Raw genomic sequence first — 13,414 nt, forward strand, 5'->3', positions numbered from 1 at the left:
CTCCCCACCCCCCCTGCTCTGCACCCCCCCCTCCTCCATCACCCCCCACCCCCCGCCTCCTCTGTCCAGTTTCCCCTTTAAGGGCACTGTGTGACAGGCAGCTCAGTGGGCAGCCTGTGCTGCAGAATCTGCTGTGTCAGAGCAGCCTGGTGTGTCATGCTGATGTTTTTCTGTCTGTGGTGGCGTGTGGGTTTTGAGGAGATGGGATTTTCCTAAGGATTGTTTGTAAAGATGTTTCTAAGAATGTGAGATTCTTTCTAATATCCCTTCACCTCATACTGAAGTCAGTAGTGCAGCTTCAGAGAGAACCTTTAGCTCAAGGGCAACAAGCTTCCACCAACCTAGCAGCCTGAAATACTAGTGAGTCCGTTCAGACTTGAAGCTCTCACAAAGAGCCACTTCCTTTCTCCAGCCAGCAGCTGACAAGGCACAGAAAACTTCCTCCTTTTTTTCTAAAGGTTATTTAAAAGGTATGCCGTCACTACTGCGACTCCTGTGGCTGCTGTTCAGATGAGGTGCAAACATCTGGCCAAACATCGTCTGTTGCAGGATGTGTGTAAAGATTAGCTGACGTTCTTGGTGTTCACACTGTGACAGTTGAATGTACGCCATGTTTGGGGTGGGACACTCTAAAGACTCACAGGTGAAATGTACTGTAGCTTCCTGTCCTGGCCGCAGGCTGGAATGCCAGGGATGGGACAACACAGGAAGACCATACACAAATATGAGTCCCCCCAGTCAGGGCCCTGTTGTACCCCAGGGAGAGATGCCTCCTCACCAGCCTGCTGTGTGAGTTCTGACCATGTTTATTGTCTGTAGCCCCTGTCAGGACCTAGAAGCACCTAGAGTTGGCAGAAAGCAAGGGGCTGTTCTGATGTTTCTATACGAACCTAGCCCCAGCGTGCGACTCTCCTACGTACATTTGATAATCTCCTGTGAGACTCGCTGACTGTTTTGACCCCGAACCTTCATAACACACTGAAACTCTGAAGGTATTTCCTGAATCGTCATCGACTCTCCTATCGATGCAGAGTTAAAAACAGTCTGGCCCAGTCCAGGATAACTGTCGTTTTAATCTTGGGTCGTATAGTTTCTTTTCAGTTAAGCAGAGATGGCGAGAGGAAATGATGTCATCATTCTTTGTTTTTTTTGTGTGTGTGTGAAAGTTGAGCATGAATTTATTATTGTAACCAACTATATGATTGAAAAAACCTTAGAAAAAATCAACTGGACTTGGATTTGTAGATGGAACCAGTTGATTCTTTAAGGTTTTTTCAGTTTACTATGACCTGGATGACTGAGAATCTGCACAGACAATTATATTATTGTTACCATTGTATTATTGAAAATTTAGTGAAATTATTATTATACAAATAGTTTAAATAACACATTCATGAAGTTGAGCTGCTGTCACACAAAGCCAGAGGGACGACAACATCCTTTTGTATAAGGAGAATGTTCATAGCTGAGAAACTAATTAGATCATTTCCCTGGAGCAGATTATTTCATTAGAAGAGTTTATACCTTCTGAATTTGGGCGAGTGTTATGAAATGGTGGTTCAGGGTTAAAACGGTTGTTGAGCTTCAGTTTCGCGTGTTAACAGAAGATTATCTCTGTGACTCGTGTCTATGTAATCCTCAACAGGGACGATCTGGGCTAGGCCACACCCAGATCTAGGATCCTGTGTGAGGCCACAGCGCTGCATGTTTCTCATGTCATTTTAAATCCTGTAATTTTACTTGGCAAGTTGCATCATTCGTGTCCAAGTAAAAGTTTAGCTGTGTACTTGCCCGATGTCATGATTCTGTTTCCCTGTAGCTACCTGTGACCTCTGGCACATTTTGGTTGGTGTGGTATTATTTCTCTAGTTTAGCTTTTGTTGTCTTGGAAAATACTCTGATAAAGCAACTTCAGATGTGTTTTGGGACTGTGTCTGTACCAGTGGTCATCTTTCTCTCTCACACTACTTCACCTCCTAAAACTGCATCTTTTATAGTCCTGTAGGGGTTTTTATTTAAGATTTATTGTTAGGGATTGTGAAATGTGTGTGTGTGTGTGTGTCTTGTGTTCCTAGAAGATCCTGTGTTTTGTCAAGGTTGGAAGAGGAAAATCTTGTTTCGTGTCCTTAGAGTTGTAGTGTTGCCTTGGCACTTGGGTTTAGTGTTATATCAGTGGACTCCAGGACCATGTTATGGAGAAGCTTTAAGCTCAGAGTCAACGGTGTCCGTGTATGTCTGCGCTTTTCGGCGCTGTATGGGAATGTTTTGCTTAGTCGTACAGTACGCGTGGGTGAGCGCTTGTGTGCACATGTACAGCTTTGTGTTGTTAGGAAAAGACCAACATGTTTCTGTGTGTGCCATCGCAGGGCGGTACAGGGCCTTTGTGTTCCCTGGACAAGTGGAAGATTCATGAGCTCGCTGTCCTGACTTGTAACCCAAAAGCTGGCACTCACCTCTGCCATCCCAGATGGCATTGGCTTCACCTAGAAACACACCAGACAGTCATAACAGCTCCCGGCTTTTAATCATCTGCTCTGCTGAGGCCAACCGAACCATGTATGACTGGGTAAAATTAGGCAGGCTCATCTTAAATGACCTATATTGCTCACAACGCCTCACTGACGTTTAGTACTCACCAGCTTGACCCCACTAAGTTACGGGTGCAACGGTAACCCAAAGGTCGGAGCAGTGGGTCAGATTCCAGCGTAAATCCCTGGAGAGGGGATCGAGTTAACAGCTCCTACCCAAGTGCTCATGAGCATGTTACCCAGTCCCAGTAGCCCTGGTGACATCCCCAGTGGGCAGCTGTAGCAATGTGTGATAAAACCGATTCAGCCGTCGAAGTGTGAACGTAAAGCAGGGAAGTGCTGGGAAAAGAGTTTTAGAGATTTAGCAGATCTAGGATCGACAGACCGACTAAGTGGAGACTTTCCTACCTGAAAAAAGTCAAATCTTAATGAAGTAGCATAAGACCAATCAGGGCAAAATATTCACAGATTCAAAGTTCATGGGTTAATAAATCAGAACACCAGCGATGCCTCTACTGTAGTAAGGCCTGCAGAGGCAGACAGTGAGGTACAGTGAGGTACAGTGAGGTACAGTGAGGTACAGTGAGGTGTAACCTAAGCTGTTGATGAACCATCACATGAGCAGCGCTTGATGGCCCGTCTACAAAATGCAACACAAAAAGAGGAACTAAAAATATCCATCTGCTTCGCTCTTAGACACATTTTTCCAAACTACGTGTTGTGGAATAACCAACAGGAGACCAGTGGTGCCCTAAGTGATTTTGGTGACACTATAGCTGACCCTAATATTTTTGCTGTATGTCTTTTTTGAAGGCGGTGCTGAATGTCTAGATGAAGCCTTGAGGAAGGTCAAGTAAACGTGCCCTATGTTGCTTTAACAGACTGATGAAGCAGCAGCGTTACCGTTGTCATGTCTGAAAGGGCTCAGCCCTGTGAATCGTAGCATGATCTCAGCTGAAAACAGAGATATAGGCGGTCGACACCTGCCACCAGTTGTTACGCAGCTCAGACGCCCCTTAGTGGCCATTTAGGACCGCCTAACAGAGTCGCCCTTTGGAGGGACATAAGCCCGTTTAGGGGGCGGCATAATGTTTCTCACCGAGCTGACTGCCCTGTTCATGTCTGCTGTGAACACAGCACAACTGTGTTGCAACTTCCACCGCACAACGGGCAGACACACTTATAGCCAGCACAGTTTGTGAACATGATAAAGTGTCAGGGTGTGAATACTCGGTGATGCCACTGTGGTTATGTGTGAATTTAAATCTGTGGCCCGTAGCAGTCTGGCTTCTAACGTGCACTTGGAAGCCAAGCAGCCAAACATAAAGCTAATAACCAGGATCACAGAGGCCCAATGTAACGGTGTGCTGGCTAAACGGGTATTAATTGAACTGATCTGGCACAGTGTAATCCAGATGTGTCTGTCATGGCTCTGTCAGTGTAATCCAGATGTGTCTGTCATGGCTCTGTCAGTGTAATCCAGATGTGTCTGTCATGGCTCTGTCAGTGTAATCCAGATGTGTCTGTCATGGCTCTGTCAGTGTAATCCAGATGTGTCTGTCATGGCTCTGTGTCTACACGGGTAGTTTTGCTGCCAGCTATTATGTCATTCCAGTTAAGTGGTTAGTCTGCAACTGGTGCTGAACAGGTGGCGTTTTCTGGAGGCCACCATGCTAAGACACTGGTCACAGAGCCTCTGTTAACAGCCAAACACACACACACACACACACACACACACACACAGAGCCCTGCAGATAAACGTATCATCACACACATACAAAACGAAGAGTCAGAGCACACGGTTGGTCTGTTGTGTTCATTGTGTGAAGGCTCTCAGGTGTCGACTTACTGTCCTCGGTGTCTCTCCTCAGGCCTGCGCTGCTGCCCTTTAACCCCTGCTCTTCCAGTGGGTTTGTCGTATGTCGTCAGCGCTGCAGTTCTGTGAGATGGCTCTCCGTGTACGCACAGTGAGGCGGTAGCCAGACACAAATAAAAAATAAATAAATACGTATTGTGTTCTTTGTGGGTTTTCCAGAGGACGTCTTCATTTTAAAGGTGACGTCCCTTAAACGTTCTCACACATCATAAGTTGTAGATCTTTAAACTCCACGTCTGCTTTTCTGTGCCATCCTCTTGTTTCCATAAACAACAGGGTGTTGAATCCGTTTGGGTTCTACAGAATTATTTTCTTGGTAGTCGCTGCCTTAAACCTTGTTGCTGTTTGTTGTTTACTCAGCTTTATGAGATACTGTGTGTGTGGAAATGCTTTTCTTTGTTAACCAGCAGAAATGTCACCGTTGCAGCCGAAGTTTGTCTTCTAATGGTGGTCGTCAGAAACCTGGAGCCTGCGATAGTTGTTTTCATGAGACTGGTATTTCCCTTTGAGTTTCTCTTCAGGGTTGAATAGACTTTTTAGACATTTTGGTTTCTTAAATGAGTAATGGCAAAGAGACCCTGTACTAGTACCCTGTAGCTGTCGACGTGTCGTGACTTCCCCTGACAGTGAAGTCTTATCGTTTCCTGCAGCAGACAGGCTGAAACTGCATCAGCAAAACCTGACTGGGCAACTGTCTTCATCAGCTGTTCCACTTAACATTTTTGTTCCAAACCAGAAATTGAAGGTGCATTTTCATACACTTGTTTCAACCAGTTGGTCCAAGGACCTGCACTAATCCTGAGCTCTAAAGCTAAACCGGCCATCACTTTTCATTTTGCAGGTACTACCAAGTAGGTCCTGTCTCTGGGCCTGGCTGCGTTCACAGAAAAGCCTTTTCTCCCCATGAGCTGACTTTTGAGATGGACAGTATCATTCTGGGCATGTGGCTTTAAAATAATAATATGGGAGGTATAGACTGTGTTATTCTGGGTCCGGCTGAAGTGGCAGACTGGGCAGAAACAAAGGCTGTGAGCTGAGTGAATGATACAGAAGGGAGTGGGTGGAGGGCGCTGCACATCATTAGTCAGTGAAATGTGAAAAGCATGAAAGGATTTGACTCAAAGTTTATGCCCTTAAGATGTAGACTGCTGTGAGTACACCGCAACATGTTTTTTGGATTCAGAGGATGATTTTGGAAGCAAACAGTTGAGAGGAAGATCCAGTAGAAGTGTGAAACCGAGCACAAGTAAAGGCCTTCGAGCCCACCAGCTCGTATTATCCCGACCAGTGATGACGGCACAAATGTTATTTTACAGTCGGTCTCCACTGTAAATGTTCCTCACACTTTACAGACTGACTTTCAGGTTTCCTCATGGTTGTGTGTGCACACAGTTTTGCACTGAGACACTATTAGGCACATTGGGCGTGTGCTTACTTTAGTTAAATTGGCTAAACTGTGGGCTTGTTTACAACCTTTCTGATCGTCTGACCCCATGTTTTTGCCTTGTGAGACTTCATTTAAGGGATATTTTTCTATTCTTAGATCCCATTTAAGTGGTTATTTTGGCAAGTGCTATGTTATGAGGAACGGATTATTACAGAGAAAAGAAACTGTGCAGAAACCGGGATCAAGCCAAAGAGTGACTCAGTATTTTAATCTGCTACCGTTGATCCAGACAGTGAGTTTGACCCTTTCTCAGCTTGGCCTGATGATCACAGCCCTACCAGGAATGATTTGCAGATCTCCAGAGGAAAACAGAAAGCATCATCTGTGTGTTTGTGTGTGTTTACAGTCCTGCACTTTGCAGACTGAGGAGTCCTGTTACACTTTGCATACTGGAGCCAGATGATGTCAGACCGGAGGACGGAGGCCTCCTTTAATCCGCTGTGTGTGACGGCTGGTTTCAGATCTCTGGCTCATGTTGACAGTAATGTTTAGCCGCTACTCAGCTTGTTATATGGTAAACGTTAAGCAAGTGATGATGACAGGTTTTTTCTTAAATCCACTGTGAGAGGGTGTCTTCTTATCTCCATCCATTTACCTAAAAGAAGTTGAATTTTTAAACTGTATGGTGAATATATAGGGCCAGCCTTGCTGCTGCAGTGATATACGACGGTCCACAGAGTGATTAATGTCTGAAAGTTTACGAATTCAAGCCCTAATTACTGTGTGTAGAAGGTCCGACCCTGGTGATAACCGTGCACATCCCACCAGTGTCATGAGAGAATCCAATGACACTGCTTCAAGTGAATTTCCTGAAAAGCTGAGTTGTTGACAGTACCTTTGTTATTGATCCTGTGTTTGTCACCGAAGGTCGAGGTTGAGCTTCCAGTGAGAACAAAGCGATTCATCCTGCCCTGGGTAAATATACAGTGCACACAGCAGCGAGGAGCCTCACCGACCGCTACTGGCAGATATCTGACAGCTGCTGGGTCAATAGAAACAGAACTGGACATGTAGCTACAGAAGAAGAGATGTTTTTTTAAATATGTGTCTGAATGACTGTTGGAGCCACTGTCACCAGGTTCCTTTGTAACGTTTGTGTTCCTGTGAATAATGCTGCAATCAGATGGTATTTATTTATTAATTACTGACTGATATCTGACATTCACAGTGCTATCAAATCCAGAATGCATCATAAACTGATGCACATTACTGAAAACTATAGCAGAAGGTAAAGAGCCGTCATACCCTAAAACACATACCCGTGTGTCACAGTCGCTCCCTCCTCCTTGTGGGCCCTGCCAGGAAACGCACGGTAGTGGTGTGGTACAACATGTGACCTGTCCCCTGTCATCGCTGTGACGTCTCTGTGTGCAGGACAGGAAGTGACGCAGGCTGAGTTTGTGCAACGTCCTGCTGCTCTTGCCACATTAACGATGACGGGACGCCGGGTTGTTTTGAAGATTTAGCTGAGAATGAAAGGAAGGATGTGTTGTGTGGGTTGACGAAGCAAATTGTCAAACATGTACCGGCACTGTGCAACATATTTATGATCTTTTTGAACGGCCATATACGAGACATGAGCAGCAGCCTTATGTCGTTTCCTGGTGTCTTAGTCCTGTCCATGTAAGAGTCGAGGAAAACTTGCAGGGAGAGAGGAATCGAGGAAACGTGTTTGTTCAGACATGAGAGGTCCTTTCTTCTGATCGTTCATGTGAAGCGCCCAGACACCAGCTAATTTCCAGTGAAGGGGTGAAGGCGAAGACGTGAAGGATGCCGTTGTGTGTCCTCACTCTTGGCTTCTCCATCAGGGAGTTGGGATTTATCATCTGTCTGCATCTAGTCAGGCACAGATCAAATCAAAAGAAGTGCTTTGGCACCACCTGCTTTATCCTTAATGCGTAGGGCGGCCAGGTGTCCCAGAGTTGATGGTGGCATTTTGGGGTTGGTCATGGTATACTGCCACTTTGGTTTCAGGAGAGAAAGTAACTGAGAAGTACCAGTTTGGAAATCTGCTCCAAGGTTTTTGGAGACGTGCGTACCCACTGGTTTTGGTCCCTAAAGCTATGAGCATGAGCTCTTTGTTTTGGATTGTTTTTCCTATGAACAGCTTCTATCTCCCCACATGGCATCATTAGACCTTTAACTATGCTTCACCTGCTGCTCTGGGATGGTCCCTTTCATCTTCTGCCTTCCCTCGAGGTATCACTGAATATATCCAGTTCCATCACATTTGAAACTTTCTTTTTATTTTGTTAAAACAATGGTACAAAGTGCAGCCTGTTACAACAGACCTGGAGAAGTCATGACGCCTTTTGTAATTTAGCCAAACAAGCTGCCAGGTTAATGCATCCTTTTTTATTTTCAGCAGTCTCATCTCTCTGTTGTGTGTTTGCTGTGATGTGTGTGCGACACACCATTCTGAGGCTACAGCAGCTAAAGAGGAAGAGGAGCGTGGGCTGGCACTGGGTCAGTGTGTGTTAGCAGGGGTTACGCCGTTCCTCTGCTGGGGACCAACGTCACACTTCCTGTCTTTGCTCAACACCTCCCCACCAACACACACACACACACACACACACAGACCCATCATTCCAGGCGGCAGCAGCTCCCTCAGCGTGTGGTCTGTTGTTTGTGCTCGTCACACTGCACGTCTGGACGTACACTAGCTGTCCTGCCTTCACCGCCTCCAGTTTCATTTAAAACCACATAACAGATCCAGGAAGAAAAAGAAAACCACATTTTACATTAAGAGCATCGAGCTGGCACGTGCACGCAGAGGTATTTATGAGGCCAACAGCAGAATAGACAAATGTCTGTACATTAACAACCTTTAAACACTCATATAATGACATGGCAGATCTTCTTGTTGCTTGAAAACGTCCATGCATGGCAGAGCAGCATCGTGAATAAAACAAAGTGGTGGTGACGGTTGTTTTTGCAGGTTTATGACCTGGATCATGTTCAGTTCTGTTGAGCAGAATTCAGAGCAGAAGAACCGAGAGCCTCCATTTATCCAGATTATATGCATTGTTATTCAGCTGTACGCCCACACAGTCGGGCACAGATGGAAGATAACTGCTGTACTGTAGAACAGCCATGGAATGCCAGACACGCAAACGTGCATGTCACCACATATTTTAGCTCACACGCGCTCTTTTACACCACAGAGGATTGTAAAGTGTGAAAATGACTTCTCGTGGTTTGTAGCTCTGTCCCCGTGTGATACCACTCAGAGGATTTCTTTTTTTAGATCACTTCCAAGATTGAACCAGAAAGATCCACAAAGAAACAAGTGTCAAGTTCATGTTTTTAGTATTTGAGAGCTGCAGAGGTTCCTGGCATCAGGTGCTGTGCACAGGTTTACGTCTCTGTTCAGATTGTGTTTATGCCTAGAAGCCAGGCTTTTACTTTAGTGCTGGTGAAGAACAGCTGCTCGTCCACTGATCTTTCAAAGGCGCCTGTATCTGCAGATTAAAATCCTTTTGAGCACTTTCAAACCTGTGTTCGGTTTCTGAACAGGGGCAACAAAAAAAGGCTGAAATGTACAAATGTATTACACAACACGTCAGGCCTGACAACGACAGGCTGACAAGTCTGTTTTTGTCGGTGCAAATTTGAAAGTGAACTCCGGTGACGTGCACTTAGAGAGACTGTGATCACATGTGTTGTGTATGAGGTGTTGCAGTGATGATAATGCTGCTGTTTTGTTTTGTGTCCTGACAGCCAGCGTGGCTAAATGACGTCAAGCTGCCGTCACCTTCAGCCACATGATAACGTAGAAGAGTAAACTGCTTATCGACTTTAATCAATGTCCTGAACGAAGCTCGATCATAAATATGTTCCACTCTGACATGGCCTCCAGTTATTACAGTCAGGATTTTATTTTCATAACTACCACTTTTTTCTTTCACACTTCAGAACTGTTCAGACATGTTATACGTGCACGTCCTCCAGCAGTCAGAAGGTACATCAGATGCAGCTGTGATGACGGTATGGAGGTTGTTTAAGTTGATCAGGAACTTGATTTTTACCACGATCAAGCTGAAAAATGAATCGTGTTTATATAGCAGCTCAAAATATTAAATGTAAGTAAAGATGCATGTGAGACGGAGAAGGCAGGTCCAGTATCAGCTAAGCTTTACTGTTATTAGACGTTCTCAGCCTCCGTTTAACAGCATGACCTAACCAGACACGGCTGTGTGAAGCAGGGCAGCGTCAGAGAAACACATTTCTGTCTGGTTTCAAGGACAAGGTGCAGCTTTTTGCTGATTGTGCAAATGACATACTAAGAGCCCCTCCCCCCAACCACACACACCCCTAACCATCCACCAGCCTTTAATCCATCTTCTATTCTTCTAAATGTCATTCCACATGTATAATGTGGGGCTTTTCACCCCCATAGCTCTGCTGGCAGCGGAGCCCTGTCACACACCTACACACACACTCAGAGGCCTCCTCTTGAATGAAATTGTGAGGTAATCAGAAGGATGAATCGATGGACTGCTCTCCCTGAAAATACGATATGGGATGGGGGAGGGGAGATGGGAGGAGGAGACGGAGGGCGGCACAAAGCTCAAATTGATGTGAGATTGCTGAAAATGAAGATTGTGGCGTGAAACAAAAGAGAAGGCAGGTCCAGGCATGGAGAGGAGGACAGAGCGATGGGAGGAAAACCCAGGCGTTTGGGGGATGGGTCGCATCAGGGGAGAGAGGAGAAGGGGGCGGGGGATGAACAGGGGAGGACTGAAGAGGAGGTAAACATGAACATAGCTAAATACATTGGAAAAGGAGGGCGTTCTGCTAGAAATGCCTTTTAGTGGCAGAACGTTCCCTTCAGGCCGTTGCTTTCCCATCTCACTGCTTTGTTTGTGGCCCAAGCTCGGAGCCTGTGTGGTCGTCTAATGTGTGTGTGGTCAACCTCATATGAAGCAGTGGACGTTGAAAGCTGATTAAATGGGGTAGTCGCTTTTTCCTTCCTCTTCTCCTTCCAAATAATGGCAATTCGATGCCACACTGCCTTAATTTATTTAGTGGAACTTGAGCTTAGCTCTGTAATTCACAAGGCAGTTTTTAAACAACTCCAAGAGGCAGTCAGTCCCCACACTGAGCGAGATCTCAAATCTAATACCTGATATACCTTTGATATCGTATAAGAAAGCCTGAAAAAACTGACTTTGGCAAGAGAAACAGGCGAAGGAAATATGAAGCAAAATAAAGGGCAGCAGAAGTGATTCAGCCCCTTTGGGAAAAGGAACCAGCTCTCTGAAGGTGCTGACAGCTGAATAGACGTCCCCTTGGCAAAGGACTGAGTGGATGAGAGGGAGGAGAAGATGCAGGAGCAGGTGCATGAGGGTGGAGGATAGAGGAAGTAAGGAGGGGTCTGAAGGAAGAGGAAGAGTGAGACTGTTGCATCATCAGGGGTCTCCTTGGTTTCTTGATGTTAGTGTCATCAGTTGATGAGACCTCACTGCTTCTCATGTAAATGTCCACAGCATTGACAGTTGTAGCACTGTACTAGTAGTATTTTTGGTACTGAAGGCCAGGAGGCCCGTGCACCTCCCTGTGTGTTAGTCATGGGTTTTGGTTCTGTGTCAAGGGGATCAGACTTCTGGTCTGTGTCCATGTGGTTCTCCTGTTGTAGAAATAGTTGTCATTCATTCCTTTTGTGGTGCTGTTTTCTCATCTAGATGTGACAAACGGCGTGAACCTGAATGACACAAATTTATAGAAGCAACATTAATAAAAGTTCTGCGAATTTAACCAGACAAAACAAACTGTGGCGGTGATTGTGCCCGTGAACGCTGTCAGTACTTCCTACTGGCTGTAATGTGTTCAGGTGGCGCAGTGGTTAGTAGATAGAGATAGATACTTGATTACAGACTCAAGGTCCAGATGCATAAATACTAAAAGAACAAACAATAAAAACCATAAAACAGTCAGCAATAAATAACAATAAAAAAACAACCACCAATAAACAACGACCTTTTTAAAAGGCAGGTATACCAGTGGTTCCAAACACTATATGTAACATTAGTCAGCAATAAAACAATGTTGTTTCCAGAATTATTCAAACCACCAATAAATGTAGACATTAAATTTCTTAAAACATCAGATAGTGGACTGATCGTTCCAAACACTATATGTAACATTAGTCAGCAATAAAACAATGTTGTTTCCAGAATTATTCAAACCACCAATAAATGTAGACATTAAATTTCTTAAAACATCAGATAGTGGACTGATCTGAGATGCCACAAACAATTCACTGGCCCTCATCCATCGAGGCCTTTTCAATAATAACCTCATTATAGGCCACTGTCAGTTTCCTAAGACTGCCTTTTTGTAATTAGACCATAGATGTGCAGCGTACAGGGAGGTACAATACGCTTTAAACAGTCAATTTGTCGTCTGTATACATTATGTCATTCACTATTGTACCTCCATCCATACATCCTGTTTTACACATATTTAGCTCCTTAGACAGACCATTCATATAAAAATTAAACACACTACCTTGTCTTACCCCGTTACAGGTCTGAAAGGGTGCAGATATACAGTTACCCCATCTGACACACAGTCTGGTGGGCATAGCAATATGACAAGCATCTCACTATATATTTAGACACTCGAGCGTCACACAGTTTCTGTCACAGAAAGAAGGTTCTGGGTTTGATCCCCGGCTGACCCGTGGGCTTCCTCCCACAGTCCAAAGACATGCAGCTCAGGTTGACTGGTGACTCTAAATCCCCCCGTAGGACCCCCCCCGACCCTGTTCAGTAATAAGTGGCTGGGGCCGTCTTCTATTGTAATGCACACTGACTGACAAAAAAATAAATAATATAAAAATAAAGGTTTCTCAGCCGACTGATGGTTCAACTAGTCGACGTCCAGGCCCTAATTTTTGCACAGTTTAGACTTTAATGATCCCACATTGTCTTCTCCTTTGAGATTTGGGATCATGGTAATTGATCCTTCCATATTATCAGGCTCAGATTTTCTCATACATCTCCTATGAACCAGCTGTGGTTCAACATGGGCATAGAGCAGGTTTAACTGAACGTAGTAGTAAACTTACAGCAGAAAGGCCAACGTCCCTGTTTGGTATGGAGCAACAAAGGACAGGCAGAATGTTTCCTGTATTCACGCTGACTTATCCTCTCTCTCCTCCTCAGCACACCTCGCTGTCAGTCAGCCGCTCAGAAAAGGGCGCTGGCTGGTCAAGCCGTGCGCTTGGAGCCCGATGTCGCAACTCCATCGCCTTGTGTTCAGACGAGCATCCGCACATCGGAAACTACCGGCTGCTCAAAACCATCGGCAAGGGCAACTTTGCCAAGGTCAAACTGGCACGACACATCCTGACCAGCAGAGAGGTGAGTTTAAAGGAGCAGGACGACAGGAGACGGCAGAAGCGTCATGCATGCTGGAGCCGAAGCAAACTCCTGTGTAAACACTGGGGTTTGGTAGCTGGAGCTGAAGCCTGTGACTCAGGCCAGAGGTGGAGTCAGAACACCTTCTGTTATCTTTTTCAACCAGCCAGAACAGTTCAGTCCCACGGCACAGTCCAGG

At 45.3% G+C, this 13,414-nt stretch overlaps 1 protein-coding gene across 1 annotated transcript in view; it reads left to right on the forward strand.

Moving 5' to 3' along the window:
* The window catches only part of mark4b (MAP/microtubule affinity-regulating kinase 4b), a 39,050-nt gene that overhangs the window by 1,295 nt on the left and 24,341 nt on the right, over nucleotides 1-13,414 (forward strand). Inside the window, exon 2 of the mRNA XM_020623238.1 lies at nucleotides 13,021-13,218. Coding sequence (XP_020478894.1) covers nucleotides 13,021-13,218 — 198 coding nt within the window. The remainder of the gene's footprint in view (nucleotides 1-13,020; nucleotides 13,219-13,414) is intronic.

This window comes from Monopterus albus, unplaced genomic scaffold, assembly GCF_001952655.1.
Source record: "Monopterus albus unplaced genomic scaffold, M_albus_1.0 scaffold294.1, whole genome shotgun sequence".
Classification (NCBI taxonomy): Eukaryota; Metazoa; Chordata; class Actinopteri; order Synbranchiformes; family Synbranchidae; genus Monopterus; species Monopterus albus.